The following is a 23,295-nucleotide window of genomic DNA, read 5'->3' on the forward strand; positions in this document are numbered from 1 at the left end:
CTCCAGGATGCTGGGGTGGAGGTGGGGGTTGCTGAGAACCCACGGTCACTCAGATAGATGTTCCTGCTTCTTTGTACACTACTGTGGCCATGTCCCCCTCCCCCCAGCTCCACATGTTTCCCTTCACCTCAACAACTCCATGAATAACTTCAAAGTTCAAGTGATCCCCAAAGAACAAAGGCCCGAGGATCCTAGAGCCAGCCACCTCCCTTGAAGAGGAGCGGGCAGAGGTTCAGACAGGGTAGAGAAGGCCTGGGGATCGTGGCTGACCAAGGCGAAGAGTCGTACGTTGGAGATGCCACGCTGGAGCCCAAGGCATGAGGGACGGAGAGAGACAGATTCTCACACTGGCACTCGACTCTCCACCCTCCTGCTGCCAGGGTCCCCATTTTCCCCTGACTTGTCCTCTTCTCCCATCTTTAATCTCTTCTCCCACCATGAAATTTCTTTCTCATTTTCTGGTGTGGTAGAATTGGGAGGGTCCCACAATCTCCTAGGCTCTTATTTCTCAACAGTCCAAGCTTTTTCCTTTGTTGTAGTCTTTAAATTTTGTTTTTCTTAATTCTTTCTCCCTCCCTCCATCTTGGCCCCCCAGACCTCACAGAGTCAAACCCTACCTCGGATGCACTCTACATTGTTTTCTGTTTATTTGGGAGATTATTGGGGGAAAGGTTGAATTTTTGCTTTTAAATATTTTTTTTAAAAATCTGTCACTGGGAGGAAGAAGATCTGGCTGGCTTTGTGAATCACACCAAACATTCAAGGAATGATCACTACTAATTCTACCAAACTCTTCCATAAAACAGAAGACTTCCCAAATCAAGTGCAAAGTCAGAAAAAAACAAAACATGAAAACAGACCACATGGACATACCCTTATGAACATAGGCACAAAAATCCTAAATAAGTAAAATCAAATCTAACAAAATTTAAAAGTGCAATTAGGACTTATCCCAGAAATGCAAGAGTTATTCAACATCCATTCAAAAAGAATCCATCAGGAGCCTGAGGCAGGAGGATCATGAGTTCAAACCCAGCCTCAGCTACTTAGCGAGGCCTAAGCAACTCAGCAAGACCCTGTCTTCAAATAAAAAAATATTTAAAAAGGGCTTGGGATGTGGCTCAGTGGTTAAGTGCCCCTTGATCTAGGGCTGTTCCTCTGATTGGGACTCAAAGGAGACTATTTCTGGGGCTGGCGGGGCTCCAAGAAGGCAGCCACATTACTGGCAGGGGCTGCGGCAGGGCCAGGCAGGTCCTCGGTGTCCAGCACTGTTGCCCCCAAAGCCCGAGAGCTCACACCTCCCAGCCATTGCCTTTCACCTGCCCCGTGGAGAAGGGAGATGAGCATGTTGAGCTCGAAGAGCACTGAGAAGCGAGGCCGGGCAGGCAGCCTCCAAGGGAGCCTCACTCAGTGCTCACCTCAGAGAGAGCTCAGGTCCAACCAAAGGGAAGAAAAACAGGGGCTCTGCCAAGGCCCGGAAAACCACCACGGTTCTGGGAGGAAGGAAGCCCAGGGGCAGACCCATGGACCCGAGAGGGCACTACGCAGGAGTCCTTCCAGGAGGGGCAGGGACCGTGCAGCATCCCCTCTCTCCAGGAGCAGTTTCCTTCTGGGACTGGACTGCTTGGCTCCTCTTGTACTGCCCACCTCTTATCCCAGATGCACAGACATGGCCCCTGGCCAGACACCTGTGCCCTCGCCACCATGGGACACAGCCCAGCAGCTGCTCCAGGGCCTCTGTGGATCCAGTGGGGAGCGATTTTCCTCCAGCTTCTGTTCCCAGCCATGTCTGTCTGTCTGTCTGTCTCCCTCTCACATCCTGTGCCTGCTGCATCCCCATTCCCTTGGTGGGGGTCATTGCTGTCTGGGCTATTCTCCTGTTCCCTATGGCTTCCCATACAGAGGCCTAGGAGGGCTCCTCTGGCCTTAAAAAGGGCACAAACCTGGTCTCCCTTTGCCATATGCCCCACTCTGCTGGACCGGAAGTAGGTGGAGTGGCCAATGGAGGAGAAGTGCTCAGCCCCCAAGTTGCTCCAACCAAACTCCTTCCTCAGGTGGAGCTCGTACCCACGTCTCTTGCCTCCTCGCTTCATTTGATTTGCACTTGGTTGGGTACAGGAAGGAAGGCTGGAGTTGGAGCCCCTGTCCCCTGGTCGGAGGTCCTGCACACCTGGCCTTCACCCTGGGATCTGAGTGTCTCCTTCGGTGGTGGAGATGAAGTCACCTACTTCCCAGGTAAGGCCCAGGTTCCCTGAGCAGCCCTCTAAGGCAGGCCAGGGGCCCCCTCACCCCTCACCCATCCTGCCCACTTCCACTCTAGGCTGTTCCCTTCTTCCTCAGATGGGTGCTGACAAGGACCAGTTCTGCCCGCTCCTGCCTTTCCCACCCCTCCCCAACTGGCAAGGTTCCTCTGCTCACAGACTAGACTGCCTCTGACCAGTTGTTTGGCTCAGTGTTTCATCAGTTGCTGCTGCTACCAGTCCATCCTCTCCTTGGGGAAGGCAGGCTGGGGTGCAGCAGGCTGGAGTACCTACTGCCCAGCCCCAGCAGAGGAGAGGGAGAGGGTATTGTCCATAAAGGCTGTAGGGGCCACTTTCCCCATTGTTCTTGTCTGGGAGATTTGTCCCAGCCTAGGACTCCCCCCTCTGGTTTCCTATGTTCAGTTACTTGAGTAAAAAAATATCCTTTTATTAAAAAAAAAAAAAATCCAACTTTAATTGTGGTAGCAAACTACTCACGAAAAGATGTCCGAGTCCGAATCCTTGGAATCTGTTAGAATGTTGCCTAACTTTGGAAGGTTGCAGATGGAACTAGTCACCTGCCCTTAAAATAGGGACACTGTCCTGGATTATCCAAATGGCATGAATGTGAACACCAGTGAGTGGAAGTGGAAGGCAGAAGGAGAGTCACTGTCAGGGTGACAGAATGTGAGACTGGTCAGTGGGTCCTTGCTGGCTTTGAGGAAGAGCAAGGGCCCTGAGAAGCTGGAGAGGACAAGGACCCGGATTTTCTTGTAGCGCCCCCAGGAATGCAGCCTCACCAGCACCTTGACTTTAGCTCCTCCAGATCCGTGTCAGACCTGTAACTTTGTAAGATACTACATGGACACCAGTTGAAGGTGACAGGTTTGCAGGCATGGTTACACCAGGTATGGGACTCTGATAAAACAGCACTCCATCATAGAAATAGACTTAAGTAAAATCATGGTCATTTCAATAGAGGCAGAGAAAGCATTTGGCAAAAATTTGGCATCTACTCATGATAAAAAACTTTTGAGAATTAAAAAGGACCTTGTCAACCTGTGAAAGGCACAAAGAATATAGTGAACCACACGTTTAATTATAAAAAACGTATTTCCTTTTCATTGTTCAACAGTGTACAAGACTTGGTAACTGCCATCATTGTTTTAAGCAAGAATACTCCGTGGGTGACACACCAGTGAGTATAAGGAACAGAACACTTGGGCTTAAAATATCTTCCTATAGGATACTTACTACAAATGGAAATAGTAACTTCAGAAAACTTAAAGTGATCCAAGCTGTCATGACTAATGGGATACAGCAACACCATGTACTTCCTGATAGGAAGATATGGCATCACTTCTGCGCTATTTCTACCAAAAATACAAAGCATGGATTTAATCATAACTCTATGATGTTTTTTTTTTAAATATGATTTCCAGCCTGTCCTGTATTTTTTACATTTGTATAACCTTTATTAAAATATAATTTTTGTTAATCTCTTACCATTTTTATTTCCCCCCTTTTTGTTGGTGCGTTACAATTGTACGTACTGATTTGTTGTTCCATGTTCTTCCCTGCATGCAATGCCAACAATATAATAAGGCTAATACCACTTCTCATCACTTTTGTCCCATCTATTCTCCTTGTGGGAACAACTATGTCCAGCAAATTTCTAGAAATAAAAAAAATGAGATATTCCCTCTTTATATTCTACATTTCCTATCTTTTCATTTCACGGCTTTAGTTTCTTCTGATCCGCCTACCATTTCATGAGTTCTCTTAAGCTGTGTCAAACGTGCTGCTACAGCCATCCTCTGAGTTATTCTAGATACTGTTTTTTAGTCTTAGAATTGGCAAGTTCTTTTCCACAATTTCCTCGAAATTCCTTTTAATTTTACCTCTCGTGTTATTCTGGGTTGATAACTTGTGTCATTTTAGCCCCTACAATTCCATTTACATTGTTTCTGATTTCCCTCTTATATCCAGTTATTTTTCATATTATATATGTATTATATATGGAAAATATAAGAGACTGGTGTTAAAGATGTTGTCCTGCAGAGAGACTTTGCCTCTGGTGGATGTCTGTGGGGTATTAGCAGTCTGGTTTCTGTTCCTGGATGGTCTTATCTACTTCACGATTCCCCTAGGGTATAGGCCACAGTATTTTAAACCAAAGATTGTATAAGTCACCAATAACCAACCCTCCGTGCAACATATACCCGCACGTCTATCAAAATAAATCCAACTTTTCAATTGACTACTGTGGACTTTGGGTATAAAAAATACCATTTTTCCAGATTTCCTTCTAAATATTGGTACAGTTTGCTTTGCTATCTCTTTGAACATATGATTTGTCCAGCTTTTTCATCAGTGCTCAGGGAAATAGCTGACATACAGCTTCCCCTCAATATCTATGGGAGATTGGATCCAAGATCTCCCAGGACACAAAAATTTGCAGATGCTCAGTCTCTTATATAAAAGTGTTAATTTGCATATAACCTTTTCTTCGTATATTTTACCTCCAGATTACAAATACCAAATACAGTGTAAATAAACAATTATATTGGATTATTTTGGTTCTACTGACAAAGAATTCTTAAGTCTGTTCATGTTCTGTACAGAGGATGCCTTCCCCCCCCCCCCAACTTATTTTCAGTCTGAGGTTGTCTGAACCACAGATGCAGAACTCACAGATCTGGGGTGCCAACTGTATGTTATTCACTATTGCCAGAATTAGGAAGTGCATTTTCTCCTAAGTTATTATTGTATTGCTACACAGGATGCATTCCTGATAGGCCTTTAATTTGCACTCTCCAGCCCCTTCTCAGCAATGTAAAACAGACATTGATGTGTATGACACATTTACAGAAATTTTTATAAGCCTTTGGAATGGTAAGATTTCCTTTTTGCACATACTGAATACCCAACTTCCTTCACCTAATGTTCCCCCCTGCCAATACTAGGGATTTGAAGTCAGAGGGGCTCTACTATTGAGCTACATCCCCAGCCCTTTTATATTTTTATGACAAGATCTCATTAAATTTCCTACGCTGGCCTCAAATTTGCAATCCTGCTTGGGCTCCAGAGTAACTGGGCATATACCAGCATGCCCAACTTGCATTTCACACAGTTTTATAAAAGACTAATAGGCTAGTGAAATGAGATATGCCCCAGTTTCAGTAATATTTCCATTCACCTTAGAAAAGCAACAATTTAATCAGAACATATTAAGGTACTCAATGACTTTAATCTGAATAGCTTTATTGATATCATTTTAAGTTTAATAGCATTAGGAATGACATTTGTATATATGCAAACTTTTTCCTATAAATTAATAGCAGTGTTCTACTCTTTCCAAATTAATCTTTTAGATTTCTAGAAACAACATAAACCAAATTCTAACTTCAAAAAAAGAACATTTGCCTTAGCCCTTGTTTAATTATGGGCCTATCTCCTCTATCATGGTTGGCTGTGTATCTCACTAGAATTTCACCTATACTACAAAAAATTTTCTTAAATAATTATTTTTAATAAGACAGGCACAAATCGCAAAACAAAATCAATTACCATATAATTAAAGCAAGTTATTTCCTAGCATACCTTCTGTTATATTTGAAACTAATCTCTGCCCACCCTGCCTTGCCCAAGTACCATTGTGTTTAAAGAAGTACGAGAAAATAAAGTTCTCATACATTTGTTTTCCTGAGTCTATTCAAAGAATCCTGTTAAGTGGAAAGAGTAACCTGTGTGGTTCCCGAGAAAGCATGTGCCCTCATTGGTAAGGTTAAACAACAGATTGAAAACTCTGATGATGGTGCAGTTAATATGGCATCACGCTGGGACAGCAAGCAAAAGAAAGGCTAAGAGATGTTAATATCCTTTGTGGTAGAAGTGGCAAAAGCTGTCCATGTTCCCAAATTGCCAATTTAAATCACCAGGTTCTCTATTACCTCTCCAAATAGACATCTGTTCAAAGATATAATCCATAGATGACTAATGCCCCCTTCTTTTCAATTATCAGCACACCACTTGGAACGCACAGTGTTTGGGCACATTTAATTACTTAAGCTTTGCAACATTTGAAAGGGAAATTGCAAGACAATCCTCTGTCAGTTCTTTGCAGGCTGGAAAGGCAGCCTTGGGTCAAGTCAGGGGTAGTATTTTAAGTAGAAAGCACCACCGATTTGGACCCATCAATCTGTCAACATAAATTCAACTTCTCTCTCAATTGTCTCCTGTGGAATTTGTGGTTTAATAAGCAATCCCAAATACCAGAGTTAATATTTCTAAATTTCTTTCTGCTAGATATTGGTTTGGTTTTCTTCTTTGCCATCTCTGATGCTGTTCAACATTCTCCCATGTGCAATAAAAAATGATTACAATTTAGCTATGAATCTATTTCAGATATCCAGCTTCAAAAAAAATTTTTTTAATGTACGAATTGTGGTTTAATATCACATCTTCTGCAGCTCAAAGGTAATAGAGAGAGTTAGCTAGTAAGCTACTTGGCTGATCGTGAAGACTCTGGCCCACAAGGTAAGCCAGTTTATGGGCATAGTGGCAAGGAGCAGGAACTCGGATGATGCCCTTTAGTAGAAAGAAAAAAAATATTTTTTTACTTTACACTCAAATAGACATTTACTATCTCTAAGTTTACATTGTCATAGATATCAATTCAGAGGTTGAAAAGTTGCTCAGTTTTGAACAACACATTTTACAGATTTGAAGGGAAATCACAATAAAATACTCACTGGCAAATTGTAGTACATGTGGCACAGTTTGTAAGTTAAACGCTGGACTGTATCCGGGTCCAAGCAGACGGTGTCATAGATAACATTATAATGAGTGGGAGTCACAGTACCAACTGTAGAAGACTGACTTACAATGTAAAAGTCATACCTGCAATTACAGAACACGGGGGTCTCTGCTTATTTTAGAGTAGAATATGATAACCCTAGTATCAGATGAAAATATTTCATTTACTAATTTACAGAAATCTGTTCTATAGACAGAGTTTCCTTTCAATTTAGAAGCCTGTCTAACTAACAATGATTTGATAAAGCAAGTCCATAAAGGACCATTAAGGTCAGGTAGATAATAACTTTCCTGAGATGGAAACTTGAAATGTAGGTACTGATGCCCAGGAAAAGAAACAGAATTGGCACATTGGGTGGCAATAGGTAATTAGATGCAGAAATTTAAAGATGAGGCTTCTTGGGCCGGGGATACAGGCTTCTGTAAATGACACAACTGGCAAGGTTAACCTATTTCCATTTGTTGTAAATACTGAATTTTATTTTTATGTGTACAGTCCTATGTAATGCTTTATTATACTTTTGCCTTTTGAATTAGTTCTTTCCTGTACTAGACTATATTGATCAATGTTTCTGCCCTTCCTTAATGTAATTTCATTTCTTCCCTCTATTCATATGTTTTATTTCCCATTCCAATTTCATATAACTCAATTATGGAAATGAAACATCTACATCTAAAGTTAACCAGAAGCTCTTGTTTTCCCCAGTAACTGAGAACCTTAAAATGTTTTAATTAAATATGATTATAGTTTTATAGATCTACTATTTAAAAAAACACACACAGACATCCATAAGAATGGAACTCTACGATGTTTTAATATACCTAGCAGTTATTCATTACTTATGAAGTCAAGGCTTTCAGCGAGAGCTGGGTAGATCTGCTCATGTGGACACCATATGTTTACCTAAGCATGTTTGTATTTTAGGTACGCTTGTTGATAGCTTAGGGGGCTATCAAATTCTAGTTTGATATTTTGGAGGCAGTTTGAAGATACAATATCACTATTGTTTCTATTACTGGTACTGAATAATTATTGTTTATAAATATAAATAATAGTATTCTTCTGACTGCTTTTAAAATTTCTTATTCTTGCTGTTCTTAAATTTCAACTAAATGGAGACTCATTTTTATTGTTGCTCAGATTTTATTATTTTCAAACATGAAGATTCAGAATCTCAGTCTGTCTTTGCTTATTACTTCTACCCATGTTTTTCCTATAGAACCTTCTATTTGATATACAGCAAGTCTTATTTTGCCTCAATTTCCTGAGCATTTCTTTCTTAGCTTCCATATTTTAAGGCTCACTACTGCATCATGGATACTTAATGTATTTTCTAATTAACCATTTTCTTTCCAGGTAAACTTCACTTTGATACTTCCTCCAATTTCTTTATTTTTGTAAAGTTTATCATTGTTAACTATCCAAGTCCAAATCGACCTTTTAATTCAACATTTCTTAGTTACTTTTCTTATGACTTTTATTCCATGACTTCATTCCATCTTCCCTTTTAAGCATACTTTACTATGGAATGATTGCAATCATTTCATTGTCTAAAAGTTTTGGATGTCTGATCCTGTTGTCATTTTGTCTGCTGATTCTCACTCATGGTGGGTTGCTTCCTTACATGAAAAGAATTCATAAGTGACTGCTCCGATTTATTGCAGATGTTCATGGATAATAGAGCTGACAATATAAAAGGATAATAGAGCTGACAATATAAAACTATTTTGTGGCTTATCCAATATTACTTTATAATGTATTATTTGTCCATGTTCTTACAGGATAAGTGTCATAAGAGAAACTTTTTTTTTAATATTGCCCCCTTTAAAAGCATCAAGACATTTTTAAAAGCTGAAAACCTCTTCAGGTTATTACTTAAATAGACATTCTCATAGGGCATATTTCATATTTGATTTGTGACAACTCCCAGCTGTCAAACACAATTTGCTATTCTTTAAAAAAATTTTTTTAGTTGTAGATGGACACAATACCTTTATTTCATTTATTCATTTTTATGTGCTGCTGAGGCTCAAACCCAGTGCCTCATGCATGCTAGGCAAGCGCTCTACCACTGAGCCCCAGCCCATTTACGACTTTAAATGAAGGCATTTTAGGCCACAATAAAATTACTTTTATTTTGCCACAGACAAAAAATACTCAAGAAACTTAACCATAAGACCAATCACAATTTCTAAATCCAAATGAAGAGTCCCTGGCCAAGTGTGAAAAAATATATAGATCAAATTAGTTGTCAAGCATGAGAAAATGCTTCTAAGGTGAAGTTACTTGGATGAAGGGATTTTGCCAAGGTGAACTGAGAACGTTATAGATGCAGATATAAAAGTAAAACCCTCTTACCATTGCTCCCTGGTTACCATCATGTCAACAACAGTTCCTGGAGCTGGATTTCCAAGTCTTCGATTGTGTTTAAGAAAAAACCTGGTGTTTATTCGTTTCTTCACCACAATGAAAGTTAACTTGATACTTGAAAAATTAGGATAAATTAGGATGTTTACTCAATCTCATCTCAGAAGCATTCAGGGTGCTAGAACCTCACACGCTTAGGACCTATTTAAAAGCCTGTGGACAGCAGCCCCCCCTCCATACAGCCCAGTTTAAACACTTGGTTGCATGTACCCAAGTGGGGCAGTAGAAGAGGAGGAGTCTCTTTAGAGCCACCCACATCCTAGGTGAAGGGACCCTTCCTCTGAACCTCAGAACCAGTCTTGCTGTCTCTGCTGGGCAGCAGGCCCCCCAATCAGAAGAGGCTGCGGACACAGCTAGGAGGGAGCCCCAGCACAGAGACTTAAAAACTCCAGGATCAAAGGAGTGACATCTGAGAGCCATGGACCAAGTGCTCATGGACATCTGTGAACCTGTAAGGCAGATGAGCACTCCACACAGTGCTCCATGAAGGGAAACAGGCTGCCACCACACTCTGCACCCTGACTCCGTGTGAACCACAAAGTCAAAGGGCTGGGGCTGTTAACTGCCCACCCAGCCACTGAAGCCCACTGTGTGAACCAAGCCCCTTTTTTTCTCTTCACATGTCCCTTAGATTTTTTTTTTTCCTTCCCGAGAACAGCTTTTTCTTACATTATCTGAACTGGACAATTTATGTACTCACCTATATGGGCACTCATTTTCTAGGTAGCTCACGAGCTCAGATATTTCATGGTCAAGCAAGGCCTGAAGCTGACCATCTCCCACTCCATCCCGATAGACCACAATAGATTCTGGTGCATGTGGTACATTTCTAAGCCAGGAATTCAAGGCACCTGAAAGGAACCCAGAAACATGTAAGCACACCTCAACTTGGGACAAACTGGCTTCTGCTCTTTTTGACAATGTCAGGGTTCACCTTTCAACACTGTAGCTTTCAGGACAGTTTCGCTCACAGACTCCAACTTCAGAATAGTCCAGGGGTTCTCAATAACAAGTACCATTGAAATTTGAGTGGTATGGGTGTGGGTGGTCATGTCATACACAATGGGGTGTTTTGCAGCATTTCTGGTCTCTACCTGCTGGACTACATGCCAGCAAACCATCATCCCAGTGTGGCAACAAAAAAGTGTTTTCGGTCATGAATGACTGGTCTCTGGGGGCACTATCTCCACTTGTGAAGAACTACTGATGTAGAACGATGGTACACCAACCCCAAGGCTGACCTTGCAAACAGTTCTTCAGTCCATCCACAAGCTCCTCTCCTGGTGCCTGGAAGATACATTGAGAGTACCACCTATTTTCAGAAAAAAAAAATGAATTAACTGGAATCTTAGAATTTCATCATTTGGATTCTGAGTTAATCTATGACAAGAATATATACATGTGTATATATGCGGGCGCGCGCGCGCGCGCGCACACACACACACACACACACACACACACCAGTAGCCAAAGGATCCAATTAAGGATCAATCCCTTCACATATCTACAATGATCAAGTATTAGTCTCTTGATATCTTAGGCATCTTATAAGGGTTTTTGAATACACACAAACAAGAACTGTTAAAATTATTATGAATTACTCATTTTGGGGCTGAGGTTGTGGCTCAGTTGTACAGCACTTGCCCAGCAATTGTGAGGCACTGGGTTTGATCCTCAGCACCACCTAAAAATAAAGGTATTATGCCCATCTGCAACTAAAAAATCATTTTAAAACATTACTCATGTTGTCCACATACATGACTACTCTAGTTTCATCTGCTGGGGAATGTGACCAAGTGAAAACTCTTCTCCTGGAGATTTCTGCTTTGGGGGTCAATGTCTTAGGCAAAGGGCTCACCCATAATAATAATCTGAGGAAGCAATTTGATTTGCAAGACTGACAGCTATTATGACAACTTCAACATGTCCAGTAAAATCAAAATGGCTGGGCACTGTGGTGTACACCTGTAATCCAAGTGGCTCAGGAGGCTGAGGTAGGAGGATCATGGGTATAAAGCCATCTTAGCAAAAGCGAGGTGCTAAGTAACTCAGTGAGACCCTGTCTCTAAATAAAATACAAAATAGGGCTGAGGATGCGACTCAGTGGCTGTGATCAACCCCTGTTACCACCCACCCACAAAAAAATTCATAAAATGTCTCAAGTTGCTATCTCTTTACTGTTTACTTCAGAAGGAGCTCACCTGACCACCTGACATTATGTGCTCTACTTATTTGTCTGCCTCTTTATTAACCTCCATGAGTTACCATCAGCATTTGGTTCTCCGTTTTCCCTGCTGTACTGCCAGTATTTAAATCTAGAAATTACTTCAGAATGTCCACTGAGTGACACTGTCTTCCCATTATCGCAACATTTTCTAATTCAAAGAAAAAGCAGTATAAGATGTTACTGTGTGGAAATAGAGAATCACTGGGGGAAATGATGTCATCTGTGGAAGTGAGGATGGATCATCCTCTAGTGGGCCACAAACATCAATCATGGGGGCAGGGGTAATCTGAGGGCCACATATCACGTAATACACAAGGGCTACAAACTCATTTTAAGGTGTGGTGTGTTTTCTACTCTAAGGATGGGGGGGGGGAAATGGCTCCAGAAGAAAAGGGGTGTTGTGGAAATACAGATGCACATCTCCTTTTGTGGGTACATTACATAGAAAGGCCTGAAGAAGCCAAGATTCTATACCTCCAGGCCTCTGGTTGGAAGATGGGGGGGGCATGTGGAAAGGAATGTGCACGACCTCTAAGAGGCTAGACTGGCCTGCAACTGACAGCCAGCAAAGCATCGGGACCTCTGTGCTAGCACCACTAGGAAATGGCCTCTGCCACACCCACGAGAGCCTGAAGAGGAGAATGTGGCTCAGCTGAGATTTTAATTTCTATCTCATGATTTCAGAGTCTCACCCAAAGAACTAAATATAAGCAGTTATTGTCATCTGCTACTTTTTGCTCTGTCAGATGAAAAACAAACAAAAAAACCCCCCACGAACTCAACCATTCATGCAAAATATTTTGGGAGCATAATTTTGCCAGAAAATTGGGACAGCTCATGGCTAAGAACTACTCGTCCGAACTCCCAATAAGTATGAGTCAGGTCACCTCTTTGGTTGGGTGCATAGACAGCTACCAATCAAGTGTCTACCAAAGCTTACTCACTTGGTTAATTCCTCATCGGTGCTTGCCACAAATCCTGCAATTGACTTCTGACGACTTACAATATCGTGGAAACAATCAATACCGACGAACATTGTCTTTTTCAACTTTTTTTTTAATAAAAAAAAGTAAATTTAGAACAGTATGAACAAAACTTAATGGTTAGATTAAAAAACAGACTCTTAAATTTCACTATTCACAAATAAAAGAGAAGGTAATGAAATCCTACATACTCCTGTCTCCACCTTCCAGAGGGCTCCTCCCATCTTGCAATTCATCTGCTGGGCAATCTTTACGACCATGGTTTTTAATGTCCAGGTTTTAGTCAGGGTATGTGCCACCACACACTGGCTTGGAATTGGAGATTTAACACACAAGTATTTTTTTATTTCATCATACCTGTTTTTCCTATCATCAGGCAATATGCAAACCACCTTAAAAGCAAGCAGACATGAAACTCTTTAAGACAGTAATGATAAGAGAAATGAAAGCCATTTCAAGGCAGAACACTAACTAGAGTCTACTAAGTGACTAAGTCTAAGGAAGTAGAGAGTGTAGAATCACATCACAAGGAAAAGGCTGCAGAATTGGCAAACTGGGCAGTGTGCATCCAATGCTTAAGCTTTAAAAATCCTTTGTTCCATTGACTCGATTTCCAAGAATTTAGGGTGAAGTTAACAAGGATGGGTTGAAAGTGTCCACAGAAGGATACCAGGATCAGGAAAGCCACCATTTGCAGGATGATCTTTATAGATAGGGTACTTGCTAGGTACTCTACTTGTCCCAGTTCATTTAAATCAACATCCTGTGCTTCCTGATATCATGGATTGAGAAAAACCCACTACCACATCTATGGTATTTTGCAAGAATGCATGACTTGAATCTAATTATGAGGAAATGAGCAAATCCAAATTGAGAGAGATTAGACAAATGGATTAGTCAGTGGATTAGACAAATATTTTTCTGTCTTACAACTAAAATCCTAAAATGCAGGCATAAGATTTTGTGTATGTATTTATGCATGTTTCACAGGTGTACATGGTATGTGTTCAACATGACTAATCATCAGGGAAATGCAGATCAAAGTCATATGAGGCATCACCTCACTCCATTGAGGATGACTGTGATCAAAGGTGTGGAGTAGGGCACCCTTGCACTCTGCCAGTGGGAATGTCAACTAGTACAGTCTATCATTGGAGACAGAGGGGAAGTTCCATGAAAACTAAAAGCAGAACTGCCCTTTGATCCAATGATCCCATGCTGGGTATATATGTAAAGGAAACAAGTTCATGAAAGAAGTATCTGTGCTCCTATGCTTACTCAGCGCTATTCACAATAGCCAAGATATGGCATCAACTAACATGTCCAAGAGATGAATGGTCAAAGAAAGTAGTATATATACACATAGTGAATGCTACTCACTATAAAGAGAGGGAAATCTGGTCATTTGTGATACCACGGATGAACCTGGAGGATATTAAATGAAATAAGCCAGGTACAGAAACAAAAAGCATCATATAAACTTGTGTGTGTAATCTAAAAATGTTGATCTCAGAAGTGGAAAGTAGGACAGTGTTTACCACAGGTGGGGTTGGTTACCAAGAATGGGGAGCCTGTAGGGGTGTTGGTCAAATAACACATAATTATAGTTAGGTAGAAGGAATGAGTTCCAGAAATCTAGCAGGCAGCACGTTGACTATAGTTAATGGTGTATATAATATTCTTGAAAAAAATGTCACGAGAGTAGATATTAAGTGTTCTCACCATCGACACAACTATTAGGTAATGCATGTTAATTAGCTAGAATTAACCATTCCACAATGGAAACATACTTTAAAACATGTGGTATCCAATAAATATATATCTCTATTGATTTACCTCTTTTTCTGAAGAGCTAAGACATTTCATTTGAAAATGGATATTGGCTCAGAAAAGGTGTTTGCCTCCCAAGATTCCCTACAGCAATTAAAAAAAGAAAGTCTAGGCTTCATATAAAAGGAAGAAAAACATACTGGCCTCATGATTAAGAAAGCCTCCCTGGTCAAAGATCATCCTGAGGGAAGGAGGAGGATGCAAGATGAATTAAGGAAAAGAATTCAAGGAAGAGAGAAAGATGGGATATTTCTGTAGTAACTCAGACACCAGGTAATGACAACTTGGTCTAAAACAATGGATGGAAGAATCATTGAACAAGAGGAAGGACTCGAGCTAGAAGAAATACTATACTAAATAAACATTTACTTAGATCATAACTGGAGATGAAAATCATGATGATTTTTATAACCCATTTACATTAAATTTATATGTCATATCACTTTATAAAATAATTCCAAATTCAAAAGCCTGAGAAGGGGCTAGGATTGTGGCTTAGCAGTAGAACGCTCGCCTAGCACGTGCAAGGCCCTGGGTTCGATCCTCAGCACCCCATAAAAATAAAATGAAGATATTGTGTCCAACTACAACTAAAAAATAAATATTTTAACAAAATAATTGAAAACTGGAAAAATGTAAATGTCCAAGTATAAGACTATTAAAAAAAAGCCTGAGAACATTAGCAAAAGGAATAGCTAAGCCCTGATAGTGCACATTCAGCTACACTCTAGAGATACATTGGCATTTGTTGGTTAGTTTAGGGGAACATGGGCAGCCTTCTAAATTTTAAAGTACATGTAAATGCAGATTTAGAACTAAAGAACACACACCAACTAGACACTTACCATTTCTGGGCCATCTTCGATAAGCGTCTTTAAAATGTCTATATAACTAGAGATAGTGTTACCAGGTACTTCTCTCCTAGAAAATAAACATATCATCAATCCTCCAGTGGAAATGAATAGTGAAACACAACAAATATTTCATGCAATGAATAAAAATAAGCCATGATAAAAATGTCAAGATTTCCATTTTAGTTGTTTTTCAAACTAATTTGTAGGTCTGGTTTCCTTTGTAATGAGCTGGGATGTCACCATTTGGTCATCAGAAGTAAAAAGCTAAATAGACTGAAAAAAAAAATCATTCTAGGATCCCTAAGAGAGGTGAGGACACAGGGCAAATGGCTGCCCCCAAGGAAAAAACACAGGTGATCCCAAGAGTCAGGGCTTGCCCAAGAGGCTCAGAGCAAACAGGCCCAAGACAAAGCAGAGACCTAAATTGTCATTGACAATTTATTGAAATTGGTGGATGCTCAGTGTGGACAACTGGGGAAAATTAAAAAAACTGCAGGTGTACCCAGGCCCAGGGAGGACCCCGTAATTTGGAAGACTCACTTCTAGGAGATCAACCAGGTTCTCTAAAATATCAGAAAAATCCCCTGGTGATTCCAAAAGAGGAGGGGAAGAAGAATCCTTCTGAAATATTTTAGAAAACTCTTCCCAGCAAGGCTGGCCTGCAGGGAAAACCAGTTACCAGAGCCTGATCTTTTGGGGAATTATCAGCTAATCTGCATGAGATAAGGGAAATAGCAACTCTAGCACACTCTAGCCATCTGGTCCTGCCTGACCAAGGAGAGAAGAACTTAAGCACCTGTGAAATCCACAATCCACAGGCTCAACCTCACCACAGAATGACACCTCATTATAGGAGTCTAGTTTCCCTTTAACTTACTACCACATGACCATTTACAGCACACACTGACCCAAAGCATCATATCCAGCCATCAAGGAAAAATTACAAGGCACACCAAAATGCAAAAGCACAATCAAGAGAGAGACAGCAAACATCAGACAAAACTCTCAGATCAGAAATTGAGCACAATTTTTCATAACTAAAAGGATTGATTAAAAAAAACTTTTAAAAATCAGATGTGTCCCCACACATAAAACTCCTTTAACATTTTACTCAAAGTTTCTTACTAATGTGATTATAGAAGAAAGTCAAAGCAATAAACCTCTTTTTGTAGATGATATCTGTGAAGAAAATCTGAATCAACAAAATCCTGAAATGAATAAGAGGTTACAGTAAGGTTTCAGGATACAAGGCTTAATATATAAGAGCTAAATGCTTTTTTAAAAAAATACCAGCAACAAAAGCAGAATTTTAAATGAAAAAACAACAATATTCACACCTCAAAATGAAATACTTAGGTATAAATCTGACAAAATATGCCTAAAACCTACGTAAGGGAAACTAAAATCCCAATAAATAAATAAATAAATAATAAAATGGAACAGTATTCCATGTTCATAGATAGACTCAACTTATAGTTGATGCAATGCTAATCAAAAATCAGTGAATAATTTTGTGAATATTGGCAAACTAATTTTTAAAACTTATGAGAAGCAAAAGACCCACTATAACCAACAATTTTTTTTCTCTTTCCACATTTTTTTTTAAATTGGAGCATCACAGCTAACCAATACAATATTGAAAAAGAACAAAGGTGGAGGAATGACCTATCCAACATCAAGACTTAATAGAAACCTACAGTAATGAAGACAGTGTGTGGTTTTGGGGACGGCATAGACAAATTGGTCAATGGAAATTATATAGCCAGAAATAGACTCAGGTCAATAATCAGACAGAGGAACAAAACCAAAACAATAAGGAATCTTTTCAACAGATGATCCTGGAACAAACAGACATCCATATGCCAGAAAGAAAATCAGTCTAGACACAGACCTTACACCCTTCCCAAAACTAATGCAAAAATGGATCACAGACCTAAATGTACAACCTCAAAATTAAAAACTCCTAAAGTTTTATAGGAGAAAATTTCCATGACCTTGGTTATGACAACAACTTGATACAACATCAAGGGCAAAATTCATGAAAAAAAAGAAATAGATTAGTAAGACTTCATTAAAATTAAAAACTTGTGCCTTGTGAAGGAAACTGTCAAGAGATGAGAAGACAAGCCACAGATTAAAACAAAATATTTGCAAAAGACATCTAACTAAGAGCTGTTATCTCAAATATACCAAGCACTCTTACAATTCACCAATAAGAAAACAAGCTGATTTTAAAATGAGCCAAACATATAAGACCTCACCAAGGAAGATAAATATGGAAAGATATAACAAATAAGCATGTGAAAAGATGCTCCATATTATGCTATTGAGAAAATGCAAATATAAACAACAGAGTCAATGTCACCCTAGAATCACCTGATCCCAGAACACCTGTAACACCAAATGCTGGTGAGAAATTGGAGCAGTAGGAACTCTGATCATTGCCAAGGGGAATGCAAAAGGTACTGACACTTTGGAAAACAGTTGGTGGTTTGTTAAAAACTAACACTTTTTTATGATATGATCCAGTAATTGTTTCCCGGTATCTATCCAAAGTTGTTAAACACTTGTGTCCACACAAAAACTGGCACATAAATATTTAGAGCAGCTTTATGCATAACTGTCAAACCTGGGAAGAAAACAAGATGTCCTTCAGTAGGGGAGTGAAAAAAAACTGTGGTACATCTAGACAACATAATAACATTTAGCACTAAAAAGACATGAGCTATCAAGAAGAACTTTAAGTACATTATTACTAACTGAAAGAAGCTAATCTGAAAAATCTACATACTATATGCTTCAACTGTATGAAATTCTGGAAAAGTGAAAACTATGGACATAGTGAAAAAAAATTAGTTGAGACTACTCTGCTTGGTATTGTAATGGTGGATATATGTCACATACATTTGTCCAAATCCATAGAATGAATTTCATTCTTGATTTTGTACAATGTAAACTATAGATTGAGCAATTGTAATGGATTAATATAGGTTTATTAATATAGTTTCATCAATTATTTTAAATGCACTGCTTTAGTGGGAGATATTGATAATGGAGGAGGTAGGGAGTACATGGGAAGTCTCCATACATTCTCCATTTTTCTGTGAACCCAAAATTGCTACAAAAAGATTAAACCATTTAAAAATAAGTTCAATTTTTAGAAACATGATTGGGACCTTGGTTCTTTTTAAAAACTTTTTTAAAGTTGTAGATGGATACAATACCTTTATTTCATCTATATATTTTTATTTGGTGCTGAGGATCAAACCCAGTGCCCCATACATGCAAGACAAGAACTAACAATGAGCCACAACCCCAGCCCCTTGTTGTTCTTTTTTTTGTACTGGGGATTGAACCCAGGGGCATTAAACCCCTGAGCCACAGGCCCAGCCCTTTTTATATTTTATTTAGAGACAGGATCTTGCTAAGTTGCTCAGAGGCTCACTAAGTTTCTGAGGCTGACTTTGAACTTGTGAGTCTCCTGCCTCAGCTTCCTGCCCACAAGGATTACATGCTGTGCCACTGCATCCAGTGGGACCTAGTTCTCAACAGTCCCCATCCAGAACTGGAGACTATCATGCTAAGTGAAATAAGCCAATCCCCCAAACCAAAAGCTGAATGTTCTCTCTGCTTTGTGGATGCTAACCCAAACAAAGGAGGCTGGGGAGGGGAATAACAATAACCCATTGGATTAGACAAAAGCAAACAAAGGGGTGGGTGGGGGAAGACAGTACAATTTAATCAGTCGTCACTTTGCTAGCCTTGTATTTGTATACATGACCAGTGTAACTTCACCTCGTGTACAACCACAAGAGTAGGATCCTAAATAGAATAAGTTAAACTCTATGTATGTATATTCTGCCAAAATACATTCTCCTGTCATGTATAAGTAAACAAATTTAAAAAGTATTCCCCATCCATTCACACCAAGTTGCTCATTCCCATGTCTTCCTCAACATGTATCCTAACAGCCATAAACCATGTCACAAAAGTCTGTTCTAGTGTTTGTTGACTAAGAAATTAACATTTACTTACAGGGTTTCAGAGTTTTGATAAAGAAAATGATTCCTCCCAGTTGATATCTCAGAGACTCTTTCAGATTGTTAACAACCGATTTCTAAATTGGAAATTGCCACTCTACTTACATTTTTGCTTTTTCTAATGTAATGCCCATGGCAGGGGTGACCGAGTTTAGATTCTCCTCTAAGATCTTGGCCTCAGAAACACAGTTCCTAGTATGAAGTATCACCCAATGTTTCAGTGACACCGCTCTAAGTAAGGATGTACTTTTTGATCCTTTTAACCAGTCTGCTGGTGGATCAGCCTCAAACTAGAAAAGAATGATAAGACATAAATCACTTTTTTTCGACATCAACATTATCCAAGGGCATTTCCATTGTATATCTGTGCAATTTCTATTGAAATCTCTCAATTCTTAGCTTAAATAATGTGTGGATCACATATTTAAGATCTAGATTAGCAGAACTTGGATTCTATCTTGGGTGTCATGAAGTTTTAGTTGAGAGTTCATTAGACTAAGATGATTCCAGGATCTCAGTTTCCTCAGAGGTACGTGGAGACCTAATGTAAAAAGTAAAATGAAACTAGGAAATTTACCAACCAGAAACTGCCAACCAACATCTATGTAGGGTCTTTTGACTCCAGTCAAATATATCGTTTTCATTGTACTTCTACATCAGCCTGTGGCAGCTCACTGCCCACACTGCTGCCATGAAACTCTGAACCTCTTCTGGTTCCGAGTGCTGCCGGATTCATTAATCCTTCTTTGCTCTAATACTATTAAAACGTCAGTCTTTTCCTTTATTACAGGTTCCTCTGCATCATTTCGATTCTATGTATCTGGTCCTTAAGAATATACTTGGAAGATCAGTCTTCCAACTGCCAGGAGCAAATGTCCACAGATTTAGATAAAGAGATGAGAGAGCTCACTATAGCCAAGTGCTTCACACATATCCTTATGCAGTGTTTCCTGTCATCTCACTGAAAGAATAGGTGTACTGAGAAGAGCAACAGGCATAGCTATAAACATGGCTGAGTTGGTTCCTTTGTGTATTACTCTATTTGACTCCACCATGACATGCAAATCCTGACAATTCATCTTACTGAATCTTTATGTTGGAAGATTCTTTCTTCTTTCAAAGTTCTTCCTGAGATAGACAAAAAGTCTGGATCAAGCACAAAACTCCAGCGACTAAGTTCTCTTTGTGCATTCTGGTCTCTGAAAATATAAATATTCCCATTGTGATCAGATCAAGGAAAATAAGCAATGGCAATTAGATATATGCAAATCAGGACCATTTTCCTTGAATCCATTACTGCCTGTTCTCAGGGTTGAAATATTGAAATTCAGCAGTGGAGGCGTTTCTGTTCATGGTGGGAGTTGAGATTTTAGAAACTGGAAAACATCACGATTTGGATATCCATTATTCAGCCTTCCTGCTGCAGGACGCCTGACTGTCTGGGAACACCCGTCAATCACTAACATAAGCCCCCCGAGATCAGCTTCCTAAGAGGAAGGGCTTTGGGCAGAGAATTCCCTCTTTCTTCTCACTGAGCCACTCTTTGAATAAAGTCATTTGCCTTGCCTCAACTCCTTAGCTGTCAACTTAATTGGTCAAGCAAGGGGCAAGCAGCTGGAACTTAACAATACTGCAGATAGAACTCTGAAATAATCTTGCCCCTGGACTCACATTTCCATAGGCAATTTAGAGCCCCTTTCATTATTCCTGTATCTTGGTCCTCCAACATTGCCCAATCAGAAAAACTGGAATTGCTCCCCCTCTCCCCCAAAGAATAGCATTTTTTTCTGCAATAGTCATTTTTTAACAATCTGAGATGTCAAGGGATATACACACAGAGCTCAAACTCAGTGCACACGACACTCAAGCACAAGCACAGTCAGAAAATTAGCACTTACACTTGTAGAGAGTCCCTGAACTCCTTCAATACCCTTGACCTGTTCATGGGACCTGGTCTCATTTTTGCAGACAATTCTCTCATTATTGAAGATCCTCTTTGTATGGTACCTGTTAGACCTTTAAAAAAAGATTAAAATACAGCTACACAAGCAAGAATAAATTTATATTAGAGAAGACCTAGGTAGTGGAGGTAGTGGGAACCACACCTGACCAACTTAGGGGTTGCAATTCTGGGTCATAGGCTTCTGCAAAAAGACTATTTCTACATCATAATTCAATCAGTGACTTTTTCTCTGGTATTAAAAACTCAGAGACTGAACTGGGCAAGTGCTCGACCACTGAGCTACATCCCTACCCTTTTTGTTTTTAGGGAGGGTTTCACTAAGTTGCCTCAACTGGCCTCAGATTTGCCACCCTCCTGCCTTGGCCTGTGCTGCTGGGATTATAGGTGCGCACCACGGCACCAGCTAAATCTGACTTTTAAAGACTTGGGTTGTCTTCCACAGAGACTCCATCAGTCAGCATTACCTGTCAGGTAGCACAGCTGAGGGACCAGACGTATAGGTGAACGTGGCATGAGCCTCCGGCCCTTTTTCCATCTTCCTTGGCTGACCAAGAGTGGCTGTTTGAAGTCAGTGATATATTCATTGTATTTCTGCTCAAGAGAAGCAAGGAAGACGGGTGTGACTATCAGAAAAAAAAAGACATAGAAAACCTGACATAAAGAGATACAAAAGCACGTGTTTTTGATCACATGGTGCCTGGAGGTGTGCTGGTGATTACTTTTCCCTTAGCTGTTAAGAAAGCATGAAGAGGACTTTTTAAGTTTTCTTAATGTTGATGTCCCAGGGACCACGTCGCTATGGTTCCTATAAGCAGACGTGGCAGAGAGAGAGTTGGGCTCCCACAAAGCATCACATTGAGGTCACTGTACTGTTCTCTACCCTTATACACAGCGATGGCTGAGAGACTTAGGAGTATACAGTGATCACTGACCTTGCCTTGAAAACTCCTAACGGACACCAAGAACTTTTAAGACGACTCACACTAATGGGGAAGGGCAAATCCTGACCCCCTTTAAAAATTTCTACATCCAACATTTCTTCTCAGTCTTCTCCCCTAAGCTCATAGTTCCTGTTTCCAGGAGGAAAAGACATTTTAAAAACCAGATGTCACAAACAACTTCTTACACTGATGCTGCAATTCTCAAATAGTGTGGTGCCTTTCCTCCTGAAAAAAAAAAAATAGCAATCCTGCTAGAGCCTTCCACATCACTTATCAGCAAGGTCCTGGCTGATGACAATCTGTCACATGGATTCTGGCATCAGGTGTTTCTCAAGCACCTGGGAATTTCAAGAAAGTTCCCACACTCCGAAGAAGACAACCTCAAATTCAGCTTTTTGTGACTATTCTTCTTAAGAATTGAAACTAGGAGGCTAGCTTAAGACATTGATACAGAAGAGAGATGTCTTTTCCTTAAAGAGGCCTGTAGTTATTTAAAACGCACCTGGGATTTACCTATGTCCCTGTCCTAGAACTTTCTCATGGTTTGGAGTTCACTGATTTTGCAGTTTGCCACTCCATCAGAGCCTCTCATACCTCCAGCCCACCCAAGCCAGCTTCTTCCAGGCTCCCCCATCCCAGAGGATGATGCCATCATCCACCCATTTTTCTCTCCTTTTTCTGGCACCCATAAGATCCACACCATCCACAAGTCCTGCCCATTCCTATTCACCTCTCCAAGCCAGGACACCACCATTTCCGTTGAGTCCCTTTAATAAACTCCTCGCTGGATTCCTTGCCTCCATTTTTACCTAGACACTGCCTGTGCTCTCTCTGTATATATAGATGAAATAGTATTTAAAAACAGATCACTTGAGCTGGGGATGGGGCTCTGTGGTACAGTGCTTACTTAGCATGCTCAAGGACCCAGGTTCAATCCCAGGGCCACAACAAAACAAAATACCAACCCCCCC

The 23,295-nt window shown here is 40.2% G+C and overlaps 1 protein-coding gene across 1 annotated transcript in view; it reads right to left on the minus strand.

Annotated features, from left to right (window-relative positions):
• Nucleotides 1-5,527: 5,527 nt before the first annotated feature.
• Piwil3 (piwi like RNA-mediated gene silencing 3) overlaps nt 5,528-23,295 on the minus strand; it is a 36,147-nt gene continuing 18,379 nt past the window's right edge. The window contains exons 10-21 of the mRNA XM_048785025.1: nt 21,848-21,974; nt 21,319-21,436; nt 20,505-20,619; nt 19,526-19,710; nt 15,372-15,447; nt 12,888-13,088; nt 12,658-12,761; nt 10,728-10,798; nt 10,187-10,337; nt 9,418-9,543; nt 6,995-7,142; nt 5,528-6,830 (exon numbers count right to left, since the gene is read on the minus strand). Coding sequence (XP_048640982.1) covers nt 6,714-6,830; nt 6,995-7,142; nt 9,418-9,543; nt 10,187-10,337; nt 10,728-10,798; nt 12,658-12,761; nt 12,888-13,088; nt 15,372-15,447; nt 19,526-19,710; nt 20,505-20,619; nt 21,319-21,436; nt 21,848-21,974 — 1,539 coding nt within the window. The 3' untranslated portion in view covers nt 5,528-6,713. The remainder of the gene's footprint in view (nt 6,831-6,994; nt 7,143-9,417; nt 9,544-10,186; nt 10,338-10,727; nt 10,799-12,657; nt 12,762-12,887; nt 13,089-15,371; nt 15,448-19,525; nt 19,711-20,504; nt 20,620-21,318; nt 21,437-21,847; nt 21,975-23,295) is intronic.

The sequence above is a fragment of the Marmota marmota genome, unplaced genomic scaffold (assembly GCF_001458135.2).
Source record: "Marmota marmota marmota unplaced genomic scaffold, marMar, whole genome shotgun sequence".
NCBI classification, from domain to species: domain Eukaryota; kingdom Metazoa; phylum Chordata; class Mammalia; order Rodentia; family Sciuridae; genus Marmota; species Marmota marmota.